Source organism: Mugil cephalus, chromosome 13 (assembly GCF_022458985.1).
Source record: "Mugil cephalus isolate CIBA_MC_2020 chromosome 13, CIBA_Mcephalus_1.1, whole genome shotgun sequence".
NCBI lineage: Eukaryota > Metazoa > Chordata > Actinopteri > Mugiliformes > Mugilidae > Mugil > Mugil cephalus.
In genome coordinates this window covers 14,303,562-14,317,644 of record NC_061782.1, presented here as the reverse complement: position 1 = coordinate 14,317,644, position 14,083 = coordinate 14,303,562, and the positions used below count along the sequence as shown (strand labels likewise).

Sequence of the window (14,083 nt, the reverse complement as noted above, 5' to 3'; positions counted from 1 at the left end):
GAATGTTTGTTTATACGCAGATGGCAGTGCACATGCAGTTCTCTACTTCTGTCAGTTGTGGAAGTCTCTGGTCAGCATTGGCAGCAGATATGCTTTGATTAAATGAATGGATTTCACACATGGGGATGATGTCACTTTCAATCCACTCAGATACGTGGATTAAGTCATCGGTCGACTTTTATTGTTTTTCAACTGCAGCAACTGAAGGATGGACGTTTCATTTACATTGCTTTTCATTTACAACTGTATTGAATTTCCCCTTACATAAACAGAACACATATTTGCCTGATTTAAGGCCTCTCTGAACTTTGTGAACACCCAAATGTTTGTTTTGTTAGGATTTGGTTATGAATCAGACGGCCGCAGTCTTTATTAAGAAAGGGTTTCCATGGAGCTCCCATCTCTACAGACTTCAGCTGGAATGCAAAGCATGTGAACTTTTCATGGTCTGGTAGTCAATTTACAACTTGCTCCTATTTTTATCAACTTAATTGATGGTTTTGTGCTATCCATTTATAGATTCCAGTCTCTGTGTGTTGCATTTTGCTCTTTCACATCAGCTGGCGTTGTTTTGGGTGTCTATGCTGTGTGAATTTGGTTGGAGTGGATTGATTTGGGCTTTTGTGTGGCTGCGACAAATAAATACTTTGGAAACCTCTCAAGATTACTCAATGATCTTGCATCGAATTTAAAATCTGATCAGAGCAGAATCACTGGAAAAATGGCAAAAAAAAAAAAAAAAATTGATCCCCTAACACAGCCATCCCAGTGCCAAGGATAGTGCCGGCTCCACCCCCAACCGCAGTCAAGAGGACACTAAAATAAAAGCAGATGACTTCCCAGAAAGAGTGGTGGTTTTCTCTCTGTAACTTTTCCAATATTACGGTGTCTCTACATATGTGTGTGTGTGTGCGGAAATGAGAGCAAGTCTCTTGGGTGGACCAGAAGCCAGTGCATGGTTGCGGCCTTCCTGACTCTACTTAAGCTCTCCAGCTACAGTATGTTCACTGAGGGAAATAAATGTGATTATCAAAGCTGTTCTCTCACTAATGTGACGTAACATTTTGTCTAAAAATAAAACAGGAGCATTTTGAGCCCCTTTTTGGTTGGATTCCTAACATTTATTAGCTGGATTTAACCCGTCTACGTCAAATAAATCTCTTGAGGGGCAAACAGCAGTCTGCATTTCTCTGATTTGTTTCGTAGATTATGGAAATGACCAGTGTGTTCGGTGGTTAGCAGTCAACTGCTGAACCCATTGAGTCATATTCATGCACACCAGCGTGTCTGAAAAGTGTCTATTTTACACAGTGCACTTGTTAAAACATCTGAAGAAAGTCTCAAATCACCATCCTATAGCACGAAGCGCTTGCATTTTAGAAGTTTTTCTGTCTAATTTATGTTTTGCTTGTGGCAAAAATAAGTAAATGTTCTGTTTACATGTTGATAAAAGACCTGTACAGGACAAACTGACTCTAACTCCGAGTTTGAGCACAAAACAACTATGAAATCTGCATGTATGTCTAAATGACAAACATGGATATCCAACTTCTATGATGACTTGGCCATGATAAAATTAAAGGGATATCCTAAAGCAGAAACGCTAGAACATAAGGAACAAGCGGCTCATGCACTGCACTAACTTTTCACTTATTTATTGCATCTAAATACTTTTGTTGTTTTCAGCAACTGTGGTGCATTGAATAGGGAAAAGTTGGAGCTCTGCAGTTTACAGGTCATTTGTTATAATCCAACACTGGCCTTTATAATTTTTTACTCAAACGAAATGATACATCAACTATCTGCCAGTCTGCACATTTGTAAAAATCTACTAATGGTTAGATTTCACAGACATACACAAGAACAAATTCCATCGGATTTAGTGTGTTTCCAGAGCTTCACTAACAAAATTATTTTTCCAGCTGTGAGAACTTCTTTCACTTCCTCTTAGCAGGGCATTGAGGGAAAATGGTGCGGAGCACCGCATGCTCATAAATCAACCAAATGTCGCCTGCATCCTGTTTAGTAGAGAAAGTGTATTATAGCAAACTGTATTCCACTATAATTTGCTGTTAAACGCTACTCCGCTGAAGATAGAAGCATATCAGCAAGAAGTTTTAATAAAGTATCAGGCATTTTTTTTTTCTCAGTTTCACTTACAATCAGCCTTTGTTGTTGAATCATTTGGTGGACAACTATAGAATAAAATGAAGCCTTTCTTAAAGAGTACTGAAAGTTAAATGTGGGCAAACACTATTATAGAGTACAAAAAGTAGGAAATACATTTCAAAATCCTACGGGTAGTCCTTCAATAGGTATTCGCTGAAAATCTATTGGGATGTGAGGACATCTACTGGCTGAATGAGGACACGCGTCAAGACAAAACACCAGCTAACTGACTGCCTGCCCAGGCATATCTGATTAAAGTGGAAAAAATATAATTTCATTCACAATAAGGTTAAATCTCTCCATCCTGATTACATTTGTGAATACCAACCACCATAAAACCATGATGTAGAGCAACAAATCAGCAGAATTCACTCTGCAATCAGTTACCTCAATTAGCTATAATTAGGAAAATGGAAAAAGTTTGGATCTTAGCTTTCAGTGATTCCTTCACCAATTCATTTTTCATCCACTAGATGTCAATACTTTTCTGTCTCATGCCACCATATCCCTGGCCTAAGCAGAGACACAGTTTAGAGCCAGTGTCCAAGTTTATAGTTCTGAAAACAAACAGGACCAAGTAAAACGAGTGAGGCTGACAAAAACAGAAGTGAGATACACAAAACATTTAAAGCTATTACACACACTTGCTCTACAGCTGCTAAAGCTGCTGTTTATAAAATGTCACTTTAACGAGCCACTATCTTAAAAACCCCATAAAATGCGTCTGACGCCAATGTCGATTTCGATTTTCCTTGAAGATGTCGATAGCCATGTGAAATTGAATTGTTTGTGGTTCCATTAGTAGATTGGCCTCACTTGGTAGACCCGGAATAAATGTTGTCGACAGCTGTACTAGTTCGTCTGCGCCGGTAGATGGCAGCGTCCAGCCATACTTAAACGCTCAGACTTCATTGGTCGCAGGTTTAAAGCGCAGTGAGGTCCCTTGAAGTTTATTGATGCATTCTACAAGCGCTGAGTGGGTAAACGCAAATGCAAAGAAAATGTATTAAATAGCTTTGCGCCAATGAACAGGCCGATGAAAGGCCGATGGTATGGATGACAAAATTGATACTTTACGAGTAAAGTATCGTCTATATTAAGTGTTAAAAAAACAAAGAACGGCGCGACAGGGGTTTTATTATTTAGCATTTTTAATTATCACGCACTTCGAGTTGGATATTTGCTCATTTAAACTACGCGCTTCGTTTTCCTGCTGTTCAAAAATAAACATATTTCTTCTAAAAGATGAAGAAAACATTTAAAGCGAAGTACAGCGCGCAGTTAATTTGGTTCTATTAGAGGGCTAAAGTATGAGAAATACTAATATTATTACTACACTATATTATTAAATCTCTTCGGTCTCTCGTCATTGGAACTGTCCACATGAGTGTGGTGCTGAAACAAAACTATTTTGTTCTGTGTTGATTTCAACCTAACTACAGATTTCCTTAGGGTGTTTTATTGACTCCGTGTCAAAGTCAAAAAGCTAAATGTGTGTGGTATTGCAAGCCCGCAATCGACATGTCCTCTTTAAGACCTAAATCGTCGTTGTCATTTAAGACTGGGAAGGTTAATCAAATGTAACAAACTGGTTCGAGCAGCTTCGTCTCTGCTTTGAAGTAACTGACCGGACAGTAGTGTGCACTCGGGATTTTGTGGTTAATTAGCATAAAAGATCTGCTGGAGAGCAGCAGGACCGTGCGTCACAGGCATCTGCGAAGATGGGAGGGGGAAGGGGGATACCTATGGGAGTCAACAAACTGCAGAGTGTATTCCTCTCACGGCCGACAAAAACCAGTCCGGTTGATGTGAAATGATGACTTAGATCACAGCGTTACAGGTGACTGGAGACAGCTTGGAGCATCTGGGAGCCGGAGGAGAGCAGCAGGCGGATCTTAAACAGCCAGTGCGCTGCTGGAGACGGCACTCTGAGCTATAGGTGAATCCCCAACCCGGGAGCGCTGTCCGGGACCAGCGCGTCACCTGAATGACGGGATATGAGAGAATGAAGCAACTGGGGACGGCAGAGATAAAACGAGTCCAAGTAACAAGGGTGGAAAAGCGCATGCGATGACGGACAGCACAAGGCACAGAGAAGAGGTAAAGCAGAGGGAAGTTGTCTAGCTAATTAAGGCTCACTCATCTGGATAAGAAAACAAACTAACAGAACAAATGTGCCAAGCGCGCGTAATTCTATAACCGAACCGGTAAAACGGATATTCTTTTTTGAAAAAAACAAAACTTGAGAAAGAAAGAGTAAAAATCATGGAGCCGGAAGGGACAACAGAGGGACAGACTTCTAACATGGCACAATCTGCCGCCTCCAAATTGTCCCAGATGGGCGAAAGAACTAAACAACTGGGCATCGTAATCCAAGACCCAGAACGACAGAAACGGATTATTCTAGTAATAGTCTGCACAGCACTTTTGTTAGACAACATGCTTTACATGGTAATTGTGCCAATTGTGCCAGATTACCTTGAAGGGCTACAGAACGCAGCGGATCGTGCCCACATTGCTGCTCTTCACAGCAACTTCACTAACAGCACCGCAACCAAGGGGAACTTTGACCTACAGATAGGCGTTCTTTTTGCCTCCAAGGCCATCCTGCAGCTCCTGGTGAACCCACTAAGTGGTACATTTATAGACAGGGTCGGGTACGATATCCCACTCTTCATCGGACTCAATGTCATGTTTCTCTCCACTCTAATATTTGCCTTCGCTGACAACTACGCGACTCTGTTCCTGGCGCGCAGCATGCAAGGCCTCGGCTCTGCTTTCGCCGACACTTCAGGGATCGCCCTGATCGCAGACAAGTACACAGAGGAGACAGAGAGAAGCAAAGCGCTGGGTATTGCCTTGGCTTTCATTTCTTTTGGGAGTCTGGTGGCGCCCCCCTTTGGAGGGGTCCTCTATGAGTTCGCCGGGAAGCGGGTGCCTTTTTTGATTCTGGCCTGCATTTGTCTCGCTGATGGTATTTTATGTTTGCTTGTACTGAAGCCCTTCTCTAACAGAGAAAGAGAAAACATGCCAGTGGGCACCCCTATATACAAACTCATGATTGATCCTTACATAGCTGTAGTGGCCGGCGCTCTGACCATCTGTAACATACCCCTCGCCTTCCTTGAACCCACTATCGCCAACTGGATGGAGGACACCATGCATTCCAGCCAGTGGGAGATCGGCATGACATGGTTCCCTGCATTCTTCCCTCACGTCTTAGGTGTATTCCTCACGGTTAAACTAGCAGCCAAGTACCCTCACCTGCAATGGTTTTATGGGGCTATAGGGATGGTTATTATAGGTGCGAGCTCGTGCACAGTGCCAGCCTGCAAAAACTTTGGTCAGCTCATGATTCCCTTGTGTGGCATCTGTTTTGGCATCGCCTTCGTGGACACGGCGCTCCTGCCAACACTGGGTTTCCTGGTGGATGTGCGACATGTGTCAGTGTATGGCAGCGTGTACGCCATCGCAGATATCTCGTACTGTGTGGCTTACGCCATGGGGCCCGTGGTAGCCGGAGAGATAGTGCACAACCTGGGGTTCGCTCAGCTCAACTTGGGCATGGGGCTCGCCAATGTACTTTACGCACCGGCGCTCCTTCTGCTGAAGAACGTGTCGCAGATGAAGCCTTCTTTCTCCGAGCGAAACATGCTCCTGGAAGACGGCCCGACGGGGCTGTATGACACGATTAAGATGGAGCAGCGAGAGAAGAAGAAGAAGGGCTTGTGCACAACGATCGACGAGAATGGCATTGAGACTTTTGCGCAGCGGTCGTACTCAGAGGAGGAATCCTCAGGAGGAGAGTATGCGTAAAAGACCTTTAACTGAGTGAAAAACTATCAAAGTGCCCATGTATAGTTGTGTGTGCCCCGTCAGAGTCACTCAATTGCATAACACGATTAGGATTGTGTAACAACACCAATTATTTGCTGCTTCTGGTGACAATTCCTTTGGGTTTTGTCAAATCAAACGGTTTTTGCAGTAGAAAGGCGCTCGCTGGCGTTTCTTCATTTTAAAGTGAGAGTATTGTGAAAGATTTGCTGAATTAAATGTCTATTCATTAACAGTATGTACCACTGTATCAGGCTCGTATTCAGGGATTGTGTGTAAACGTATTTTAAGAAATGAACTACAGTAATGTATGCGTCTTTCACCGTGTTCTATTTTTATTTTGCTGCTAAACTCAATATGCAATATTGTATGTCACAGAACAGTTTGAGAATGGTGGAAATCTGCGTCGTGTTGTTTATTTATTTTGAATGATGTATTTCTGGAATGCATAGCCTCAATGTATGATCTGCGACTGTACATACATGTATATTCATGTACATAATTAAATCAGTATTATGTGAATCACACTGTTTAATGAAATCTCTTATTTAGACAGTACATTCAGTTATTTATGGTGGTTTATGATAAGCGGATATTTGATATATGATCATAATTTTACGATAACATGAAATGTATTTATAAGGTGAATGTTAAGTCACACATTAATTAACTTATCGAATATTATACATATCATGGCCTGAATGGAATGATCATTATAATGAAAAGAGAATGTAATGATAATTTAATTTAGGGTCCTATGGTTGATTTGTATAGAAATAGTTTGTCAAAGCCTCTTGCCCAAAATGCAAATGTTTAAACATAATATTAAAATAAAAAAATAAAAAAGCAACGCAAATTAATTCACACAAAGTGTGGTGGAAGCAATGCATGCGCCTGTTAGTCTACGAAAAGTGATGAAAATTCACAAGAGGAAGAAATCCATGTGAAACGAGTCCTAATTGTTGTCCTGCACAGTGTGTGGGCAACCGAGGCGTCGAGTCGGCGTCTAAATAAGGTGTGGTGAAGATGTGAAGTGCCAAATAAACTTCTCGGCGAATAGCAGGACTTCTGGGAGGAGCCTGGCTGCCAGGAGGCTGAGGTACCCTCTCAGCATCTCTCTTGAGCCAGCGAGGGAGTTGTGTTCTTACCATGAAGGGGGGATAGAAAGATGCTTAAAATAATAAAGCATCGAAGTAGTCACCTTTTAAGAAATGGATTCAAGTAAACATGGACCAGCATAAACTAACTGCTTGAACCACAGGACAAGAGGGCGTCTTCTGGTGAGTAAAACATTTAATTTGTATATCATGATGAGTTCAGTTTGTTTTATTCGTCGAGATATTTGTCTAGATTAGTCATGAGAACATGTTCACATCAGGATTGCGAGATCATTTTGAAAATGACGGTGCATGTGTTAAAATTTCACAAGTTGCGCACGTTTAGAAACAACAGTAATCTTTTTTTTTAAGCTTTCTGTGTCTTACATTTCCATACGAGTGTGCTTTTAGTTAGTATTTCAGTGATTTATTCCAAGACGCGTTCACTTACTGTATCACTGTACTGATATCTAATTTTATTTGTAGACAGAGTGTGTCTCATGAACCGACCTGACTGACTGTCCCTCTGCACCGCCGACATGCCAGTTCTGGACAGAGAGCCCTCTAAAGATTTGGGGGCAGGAGATGTAAATATCTTATGCTTAAATTTTAAGGAAGAATAATATATTTAATCTGGAAATTACATGAGAAAATTAAGGTTTTATGATTGTTACCTCAAATACCTAGAAGACAAAAAATATGATTGAGATTAAGGTGATTTAAGAATGATGTATAAGATTTTATTAGAAAGTGACATTTTTAGTCAGGTGGAATATGGAAACTTATAATAATTGCTGTCAATTAAAAAAAAATGAAGCTACAACAGACAATTATTATATACTTTGAAGTAATTTTCTGCAAAATTATTGTGGCACATGTACATATACAAAGATTTTAAAATTTTAAATGATGATATGCCATCACAAATTTGAGAGAAAAAAAGAGATGAAGTTTTCATCCCTCATCCTGTCTAGGGTCTCCCCAAGCTGCCGCTGCCCAATCTGAAGGACACACTGGACATGTACCTGAGGTGCATGAAGCACCTGCTCACAGAGGAGCAATTCAACAAGACTCTAAATATAGTGAAGCACTTTGGAGCCCCTGGAGGAGTGGGGGAGCAACTACAGGGCAAACTCATGGAGAGGAGAGAAAGCAAGGCAAACTGGGTAAAATAAATAAATAATAACAAGATGACGGGGACACAATGCATGCTGACAAACTTCAAAGTTCAGAAACTGTAAAGATTAAATTATAATCTTAATTTATGGTGTTTTTAGATAAATCATTGTGTTTTCTGCTGTAGGTGTATGACTACTGGCTCAATGACATGTACCTGAACAACAGAATGGCTCTTCCCGTCAACTCCAGTCCTGCGATGGTCTTCCCGCAGCAGAACTTCAGGGCTCCCATTGACTCTTTAAGGTATGAGATGCTGCACGACCGAGAAACACAAGTCATGAAGGAGACAAATACACTGCAAGGGATCAATTTTTCCAGCCGTGTCCCCTGTTACTCACCCTCAACAACAGACAGTGAGAAGGAACAAATGGCCATGTGTCATAACAATTTCTTAGTCATTATTTGATTATCACAGCATGAAGATTTGAGAAAGGGCAGTAAGCAGTATCCATTAATTAGAGATCAGCTTTGATTGATTATTGAACAGTTCTTTGCTACAGACTGACAGATATGGCCATTAGCCACCTCGAAGGCTGGAGGCAAGGTTAATAGATAACGAAAGGTTTGGTTAGCACGGTATTGATCCGGAACTGGCTTAACCACATGTTTTACATAAAACATTTAGGTTGTTAAGAGTGAAACGACTGCATGTTAAATTTAGAACAAAAGAATACAAGGGAAGGAGTGACCAAGTGTTTTCTCTCCTAGGTTTGCTGCACACTTGATTTCAGGAGTTTTAGAATACAAGACACTTCTTGATGCGTAAGTTCAAATACATAGAGAATTGTCTTCACCTATAGTTCGTGTTCAATTAAAAACATAACTAAATATGACAGTGTTGGGTATGTCTGTGTGCAGCCGTGCTCTTCCTGTGGACTACGCCCGCGGCCAGCTGGCAGGGACCCCTCTGTGCATGGAGCAGTACTATCGGCTCTTCACGTCTTACCGCCTACCAGGGTCTGAGAGGGATACACTAGTGGCCCAGGAGAGTAGCGTGATGCCAGAACCTGAACACATCATTGTGGCTTGTAAAAACCAGGTCAGATAGACATATAAACGCTTAATTTCAGAGCTGACGCAGACAGTAGCTGCTAAATAAAGGAGAATGTCAGGATTTGTTTTAGCAATCCTAGACTGACCACGATGTTGAGATCATGACTCTGTAGAGGCCATACCATCCGTTGTTCCTTGTTCTTATTGTTCGTAAAAACAGCTCTTTACGACTCGGGCTTGTTGTTATGCTGCTAAACTAATTTGGAACCTATTAAATGTGCCCCTGATCAATTATTATACTGCATAATGTACAAAGCCCGTTTATGCATCCACACCATCAGAAAAGTTATTCAGCTCTACAGAATCCCTGTGACCATTACAGAGAAATCAGAGGGACGAGTTCACTGAAAACTGTCCAATCTGTCCAGTTCTTTGTGTTGGATGTGGTGATCAACTTCCGCCGACTGAATGAAAGAGACCTGCTGACTCAGCTGGATAAGATCGCCAAGATGGCTGCCAGCGAAGAAGAGCGTCTCCCTCCTATAGGTCTTCTCACTTCCGATGGACGGACAGATTGGGCCGAGTCTCGTAGCGTACTAATGAGAGGTAGTTTTTTTTCAGATTTTTGTCAGACTTCCAAGAAAAACACACCTTTAAGTCATCAATGCAATGCATGCAGACTCGTTTTTCCCCCCACAGAGTCTACCAACAGGGACTCTCTGGACATGATTGAGCGATGCCTGTGTCTGGTCTGTCTGGATGATGCCAGCGGTCCCGAGCTCAGTGACACCACACGTGCGATGATGATGCTGCATGGAGGTGGGCTGGCCAAGAACGGCGGCAACCGCTGGTACGACAAGCCAATGCAGGTCAGTGAACACAGCTAGGAAGTACATTTGTTGTTTGTCTCCTTCAGGTTTTGCACTGGATTCCTAAATTGAGTCAGATATTAGTTACTGAGGAAAAAGAAGAAATATAGAAGTATGAAAGGAATGCAGATCAATCCATTCATGCTCTAAGTTAATTGGGAAAATGTTATGACTGAACACGTTCATGTTCATCTCTCACAAGGCTTGTGAGTTGTAATTAGTCACTCCCATGCCAAATTAAAAACGTACATTTTAAGATATTCAAGCAGAGGGACAGCATTTCCATTGGAAATGTCATTAGCACGGTCTTTGCTACAAACAGTCTGATAAAGAATTCAGGGCACTGGGTTTCTCATAGCATGATTCATATTAACTACCTGGAGAGTTGGAGGGAGGCTCCATCCCTAAATAATTTCCTCTCCTGAGGGCAACTAATGTGTAGTTGAAATGTATATGAAGGAAAGCGTCAAGGCAATACTTTGAAGGCTACACGAGTTCAGGGATGAAAGTGCAATTGCAAATTAATTCTATATCAAATTATTAGATAATTCCAGTTCAGCCCTTAGAAAATCCCACTGAAAATAACTTTTCCGTGTCAGTTTGTTGTAGGAGCTGATGGCTGCTGTGGAGTCGTGTGTGAACACTCAGCTTTCGAAGGAATTGTCCTTGTGCAGTGCACAGAGTATCTACTGAAATACATGTGAGACACAGACGTTCTGTTGATATATTATACAACAAAATATCAAACTTAAACAATACAGAATAACTAAATAATATTATATTATGTGTATCCATGTGCCATCAGGATTGGCAGCCCATCAAAGCTGGTCAGAGCTGCGAGTGTGAGCGAGCTGCCAGCACCACGTAGACTCCGCTGGAAATGTACTCCAGAGATTCACAAACTCATTACTGCTTCTGCTGACAAACTCCAGAGGTTTGCGTTCATTCTGGTTTCCCTACAGTCAAACATGTTAATCAATACTGTGAGCTAATGGCAAAATGTGCTTTTATCTTCTCAGACTGGTGAGGAACTTGGACATGAACGTCCATAAGTTCTACGATTACGGGAAAGAGTTCATCAAGAAGCAGAAAATGAGTCCAGACGCCTACATCCAGGTTGCTCTTCAGTTAGCCTTCTATCGGTAACAACAGATCAACATTACAGGATTGAATTCTGACATATCACATTAATCCAGGACTCTGAGACACAACAGGTTCTCTGTGCGTTATTGCAGGTGTCATGGCCGACCAGTGTCGACCTACGAGAGTGCATCTATACGTCGTTTTAGGGAAGGCAGGGTGGACAACATTCGATCAGCAACACCTGAAGCCCTGGCCTTCGTCAAAGCGATGACTGATGAGAAACTCAAGAGCACAAGCGTAAGATGTTTTACTGTGGTAATGCAACAGAGTATTTATTTTTTTGCTTTCAGTTGTGCCATCCAATTTTATCCTGCAGCCTGTACTGGTGTATTCAACATGAAAAATTACACTAACTGTAAATAAAGAGGTTTATTAGCCAAGTATTGATTGTCAGTCACATACTTCTGCAGGATGCAGAAAGGATGGAGATGTTACGAGGTGCCATAACTGCGCAGACAAAGTACACTATTCTAGTAAGTGCTCTTTATGTGCAGATTTTTATTTCAGTGATAAATAAACACAATAATCACACTTTTTGATTTTTAGGCTATAACGGGGATGGCAATAGACAATCATCTGCTGGGCCTACGTGAAATTGCACATGAAATGAAAATGGAGAAGCCGGAAATATTCAAAGATGAAGCCTATCTCATCAGTAATCAGTTCATCCTCTCTACAAGTCAGGTAAAAAGTGATTTCAAAGCATCCTTTGTGACTGTTTTCATATTCTAAAAGTGTGCCAGTCCTGTAAATCTGTGGGTGTATAGTTAAGAAACGAGAAACTCTCAATAAAAATACAGAGGTGTGTTTGAAAGTTGGATATTTTGGCTTTGATTCTTAAAACAGAAAAAAACACGGATTTATTTTATATTTATGTATATTCAAACATGTATTAAAATTATGAACTACAAATACTGCTGGACTGTATGTTCACTTTTACTACAAAGCTTCTTTTAATTTAAATCCTTTAAGAATTTCCTACTACAGCAGTTTGCCTCTCTGATAATCATCATTAGTTCACTACTGAATCATTTATTCTTCCCTCAGGTCCCGACTACTGTTGAGATGTTCTGCTGCTACGGCCCCGTGGTTCCAAACGGATACGGCGCTTGCTACAACCCTCAGTCAGACCACATCATCTTTAGTGTGTCCAGTTTCCGCGAGAGTCAACAGACATGCTCAGCAGAATTTGTTAAGTGCGTGGTGCAGGGACTCCTGGACATGAGGGATTTGTGCAATAAATGCAACGCCGGCTCCAATCCGAGCGAGCAAAGAAAGGGTCAGACGCTGGACACACACACACAAACGGAAACAACAAACTGCCAACACAAAACACCTCAGAGACCATCTGACAAGGCCAACAGTCAGCAAACGCCCCCGCAGGTCCTGGTGAAGACACCAGGCCAGAATACTGTGGAGGCCCAAACCCAGACTTCATTGCAGGGAGAGGTGCAGGTTTTGAAGGAGGGTAGAAAATCATAAGAAAATATCAGCTCCTGTTATAATGATTTTGGTGCAGTTTTAAATTTGTGTACCAGTCTGTTGTAATAATGTATTCCTCCTGATTCATTCGCACACTTTAGACTGTAACCGTGATAAAAAAAAAAAATGTTATGTAAAGGTGCCCTGCTGTATAATGTCAAATGTATTGTGTACTGATGATAATCTCATTGACTTATTCTAAGAGAATAGTATTAGTATCGGTTATCTGAGCAGAACTGAAATGTTGACGGTATAAGACTCAGAGGCAGATTTATGTTTCCGATTGTCATTTTACACAAGTCTAAGAATCAGCCAAAGAAAAGATTATATGTCTTGCTGCAAAATCACTGCCAGATTTTAAGGAAAATCTGAAGGTTCATTCTCCCATTTCCATGAGTGTCATTTTCATCTGTGCCGCCTGTCAGCCAGTTTGACAGAGCAAAATTAGTCCGTGAGTTGCGACAAATGGCTTCTTGTCTCACTATGTATGCATGCTGCTAAAGATTACCTGAAGATTGTGCAATCTCCTATACAACTTCTGTTTGTATCTTCCTTTCCTATCTGTTGTGCCAGAAACACATGTGGTATTACTAAAATATCTGCTCCAAAAAGTACCCTTCGTTTTCCACATACTGGGACTCACACTGTGCTTGTGTATATAATAAACTAAATGTAATTGTGGAATATTTTAAAAAAGGGTACTTTTGAGTTAATGAATGTCAAAACTGTGTATTTGTAAATTTATGAGCATAATATATCAATTAAGTTATTTATTTTTGTATGATATAGCCTAACGTTACAGGGTGTAATTATAAGTTTGAAAAGTAAATATATATTAAACCAACCAGAGGTGATCACTGTCTTTATGACTGTCAAAGTATTATTGAAAATTAAAGGTACAAACTGAAATCAAATCGAAGCTTATATTAATTTTGTTGTCAGCAGATATGTAATGCTCGCCTGGGCTAATTTTACAAAAATGTATTAAAATGTGACTTTACACACACGCTTAGTGAACATTTCAGACCCTGAAGCCACTGAGCACAACAGTAACTTGTTTACAATTACAGTCTTACAAAATGTGAAAAATATTCATTTATTCAAGCACTTTTATCAGAAAAATAAAAGATGTGCCTGTGTTAGCCAAAAAATTACCACCTTTTGTGTTTTAAACAAAGTATTTATTGTTCAGACATATGTCATCCTGAACTACTTTGTAAAGTGGAACTAGAATTTAAACATCAAATCTGGTATTATAGTATTACATGTGAATGGTGACCTGTAACCTAAGGAGGTTCACCATTGGCTAGCTGACCT

General features: G+C 40.8%; 2 protein-coding genes across 2 annotated transcripts; both read left to right on the top strand.

Annotated features, from left to right (window-relative positions):
• The first annotated feature begins 3,929 nt into the window (after positions 1–3,929).
• Positions 3,930–6,525, top strand: slc18a3a (solute carrier family 18 member 3a). The gene has a single exon (XM_047603285.1). The coding sequence runs from the start codon at positions 4,435–4,437 to the stop codon at positions 5,983–5,985; it is 1,551 nt and encodes a 516-aa protein (XP_047459241.1). The 5' UTR covers positions 3,930–4,434; the 3' UTR covers positions 5,986–6,525.
• Positions 6,526–6,976: 451 nt separating this feature from the next.
• Positions 6,977–13,630, top strand: chata (choline O-acetyltransferase a). The gene is made up of 15 exons (XM_047603315.1): positions 6,977–7,283; positions 7,587–7,687; positions 8,075–8,266; positions 8,404–8,522; positions 8,988–9,041; positions 9,138–9,318; positions 9,701–9,878; positions 9,972–10,141; positions 10,741–10,841; positions 10,947–11,075; positions 11,161–11,283; positions 11,377–11,521; positions 11,695–11,757; positions 11,831–11,968; positions 12,332–13,630. The coding sequence occupies exons 2-15, from the start codon at positions 7,640–7,642 to the stop codon at positions 12,764–12,766; spliced, it is 2,076 nt and encodes a 691-aa protein (XP_047459271.1). The 5' UTR covers positions 6,977–7,283; positions 7,587–7,639; the 3' UTR covers positions 12,767–13,630.
• Positions 13,631–14,083: the final 453 nt, after the last annotated feature.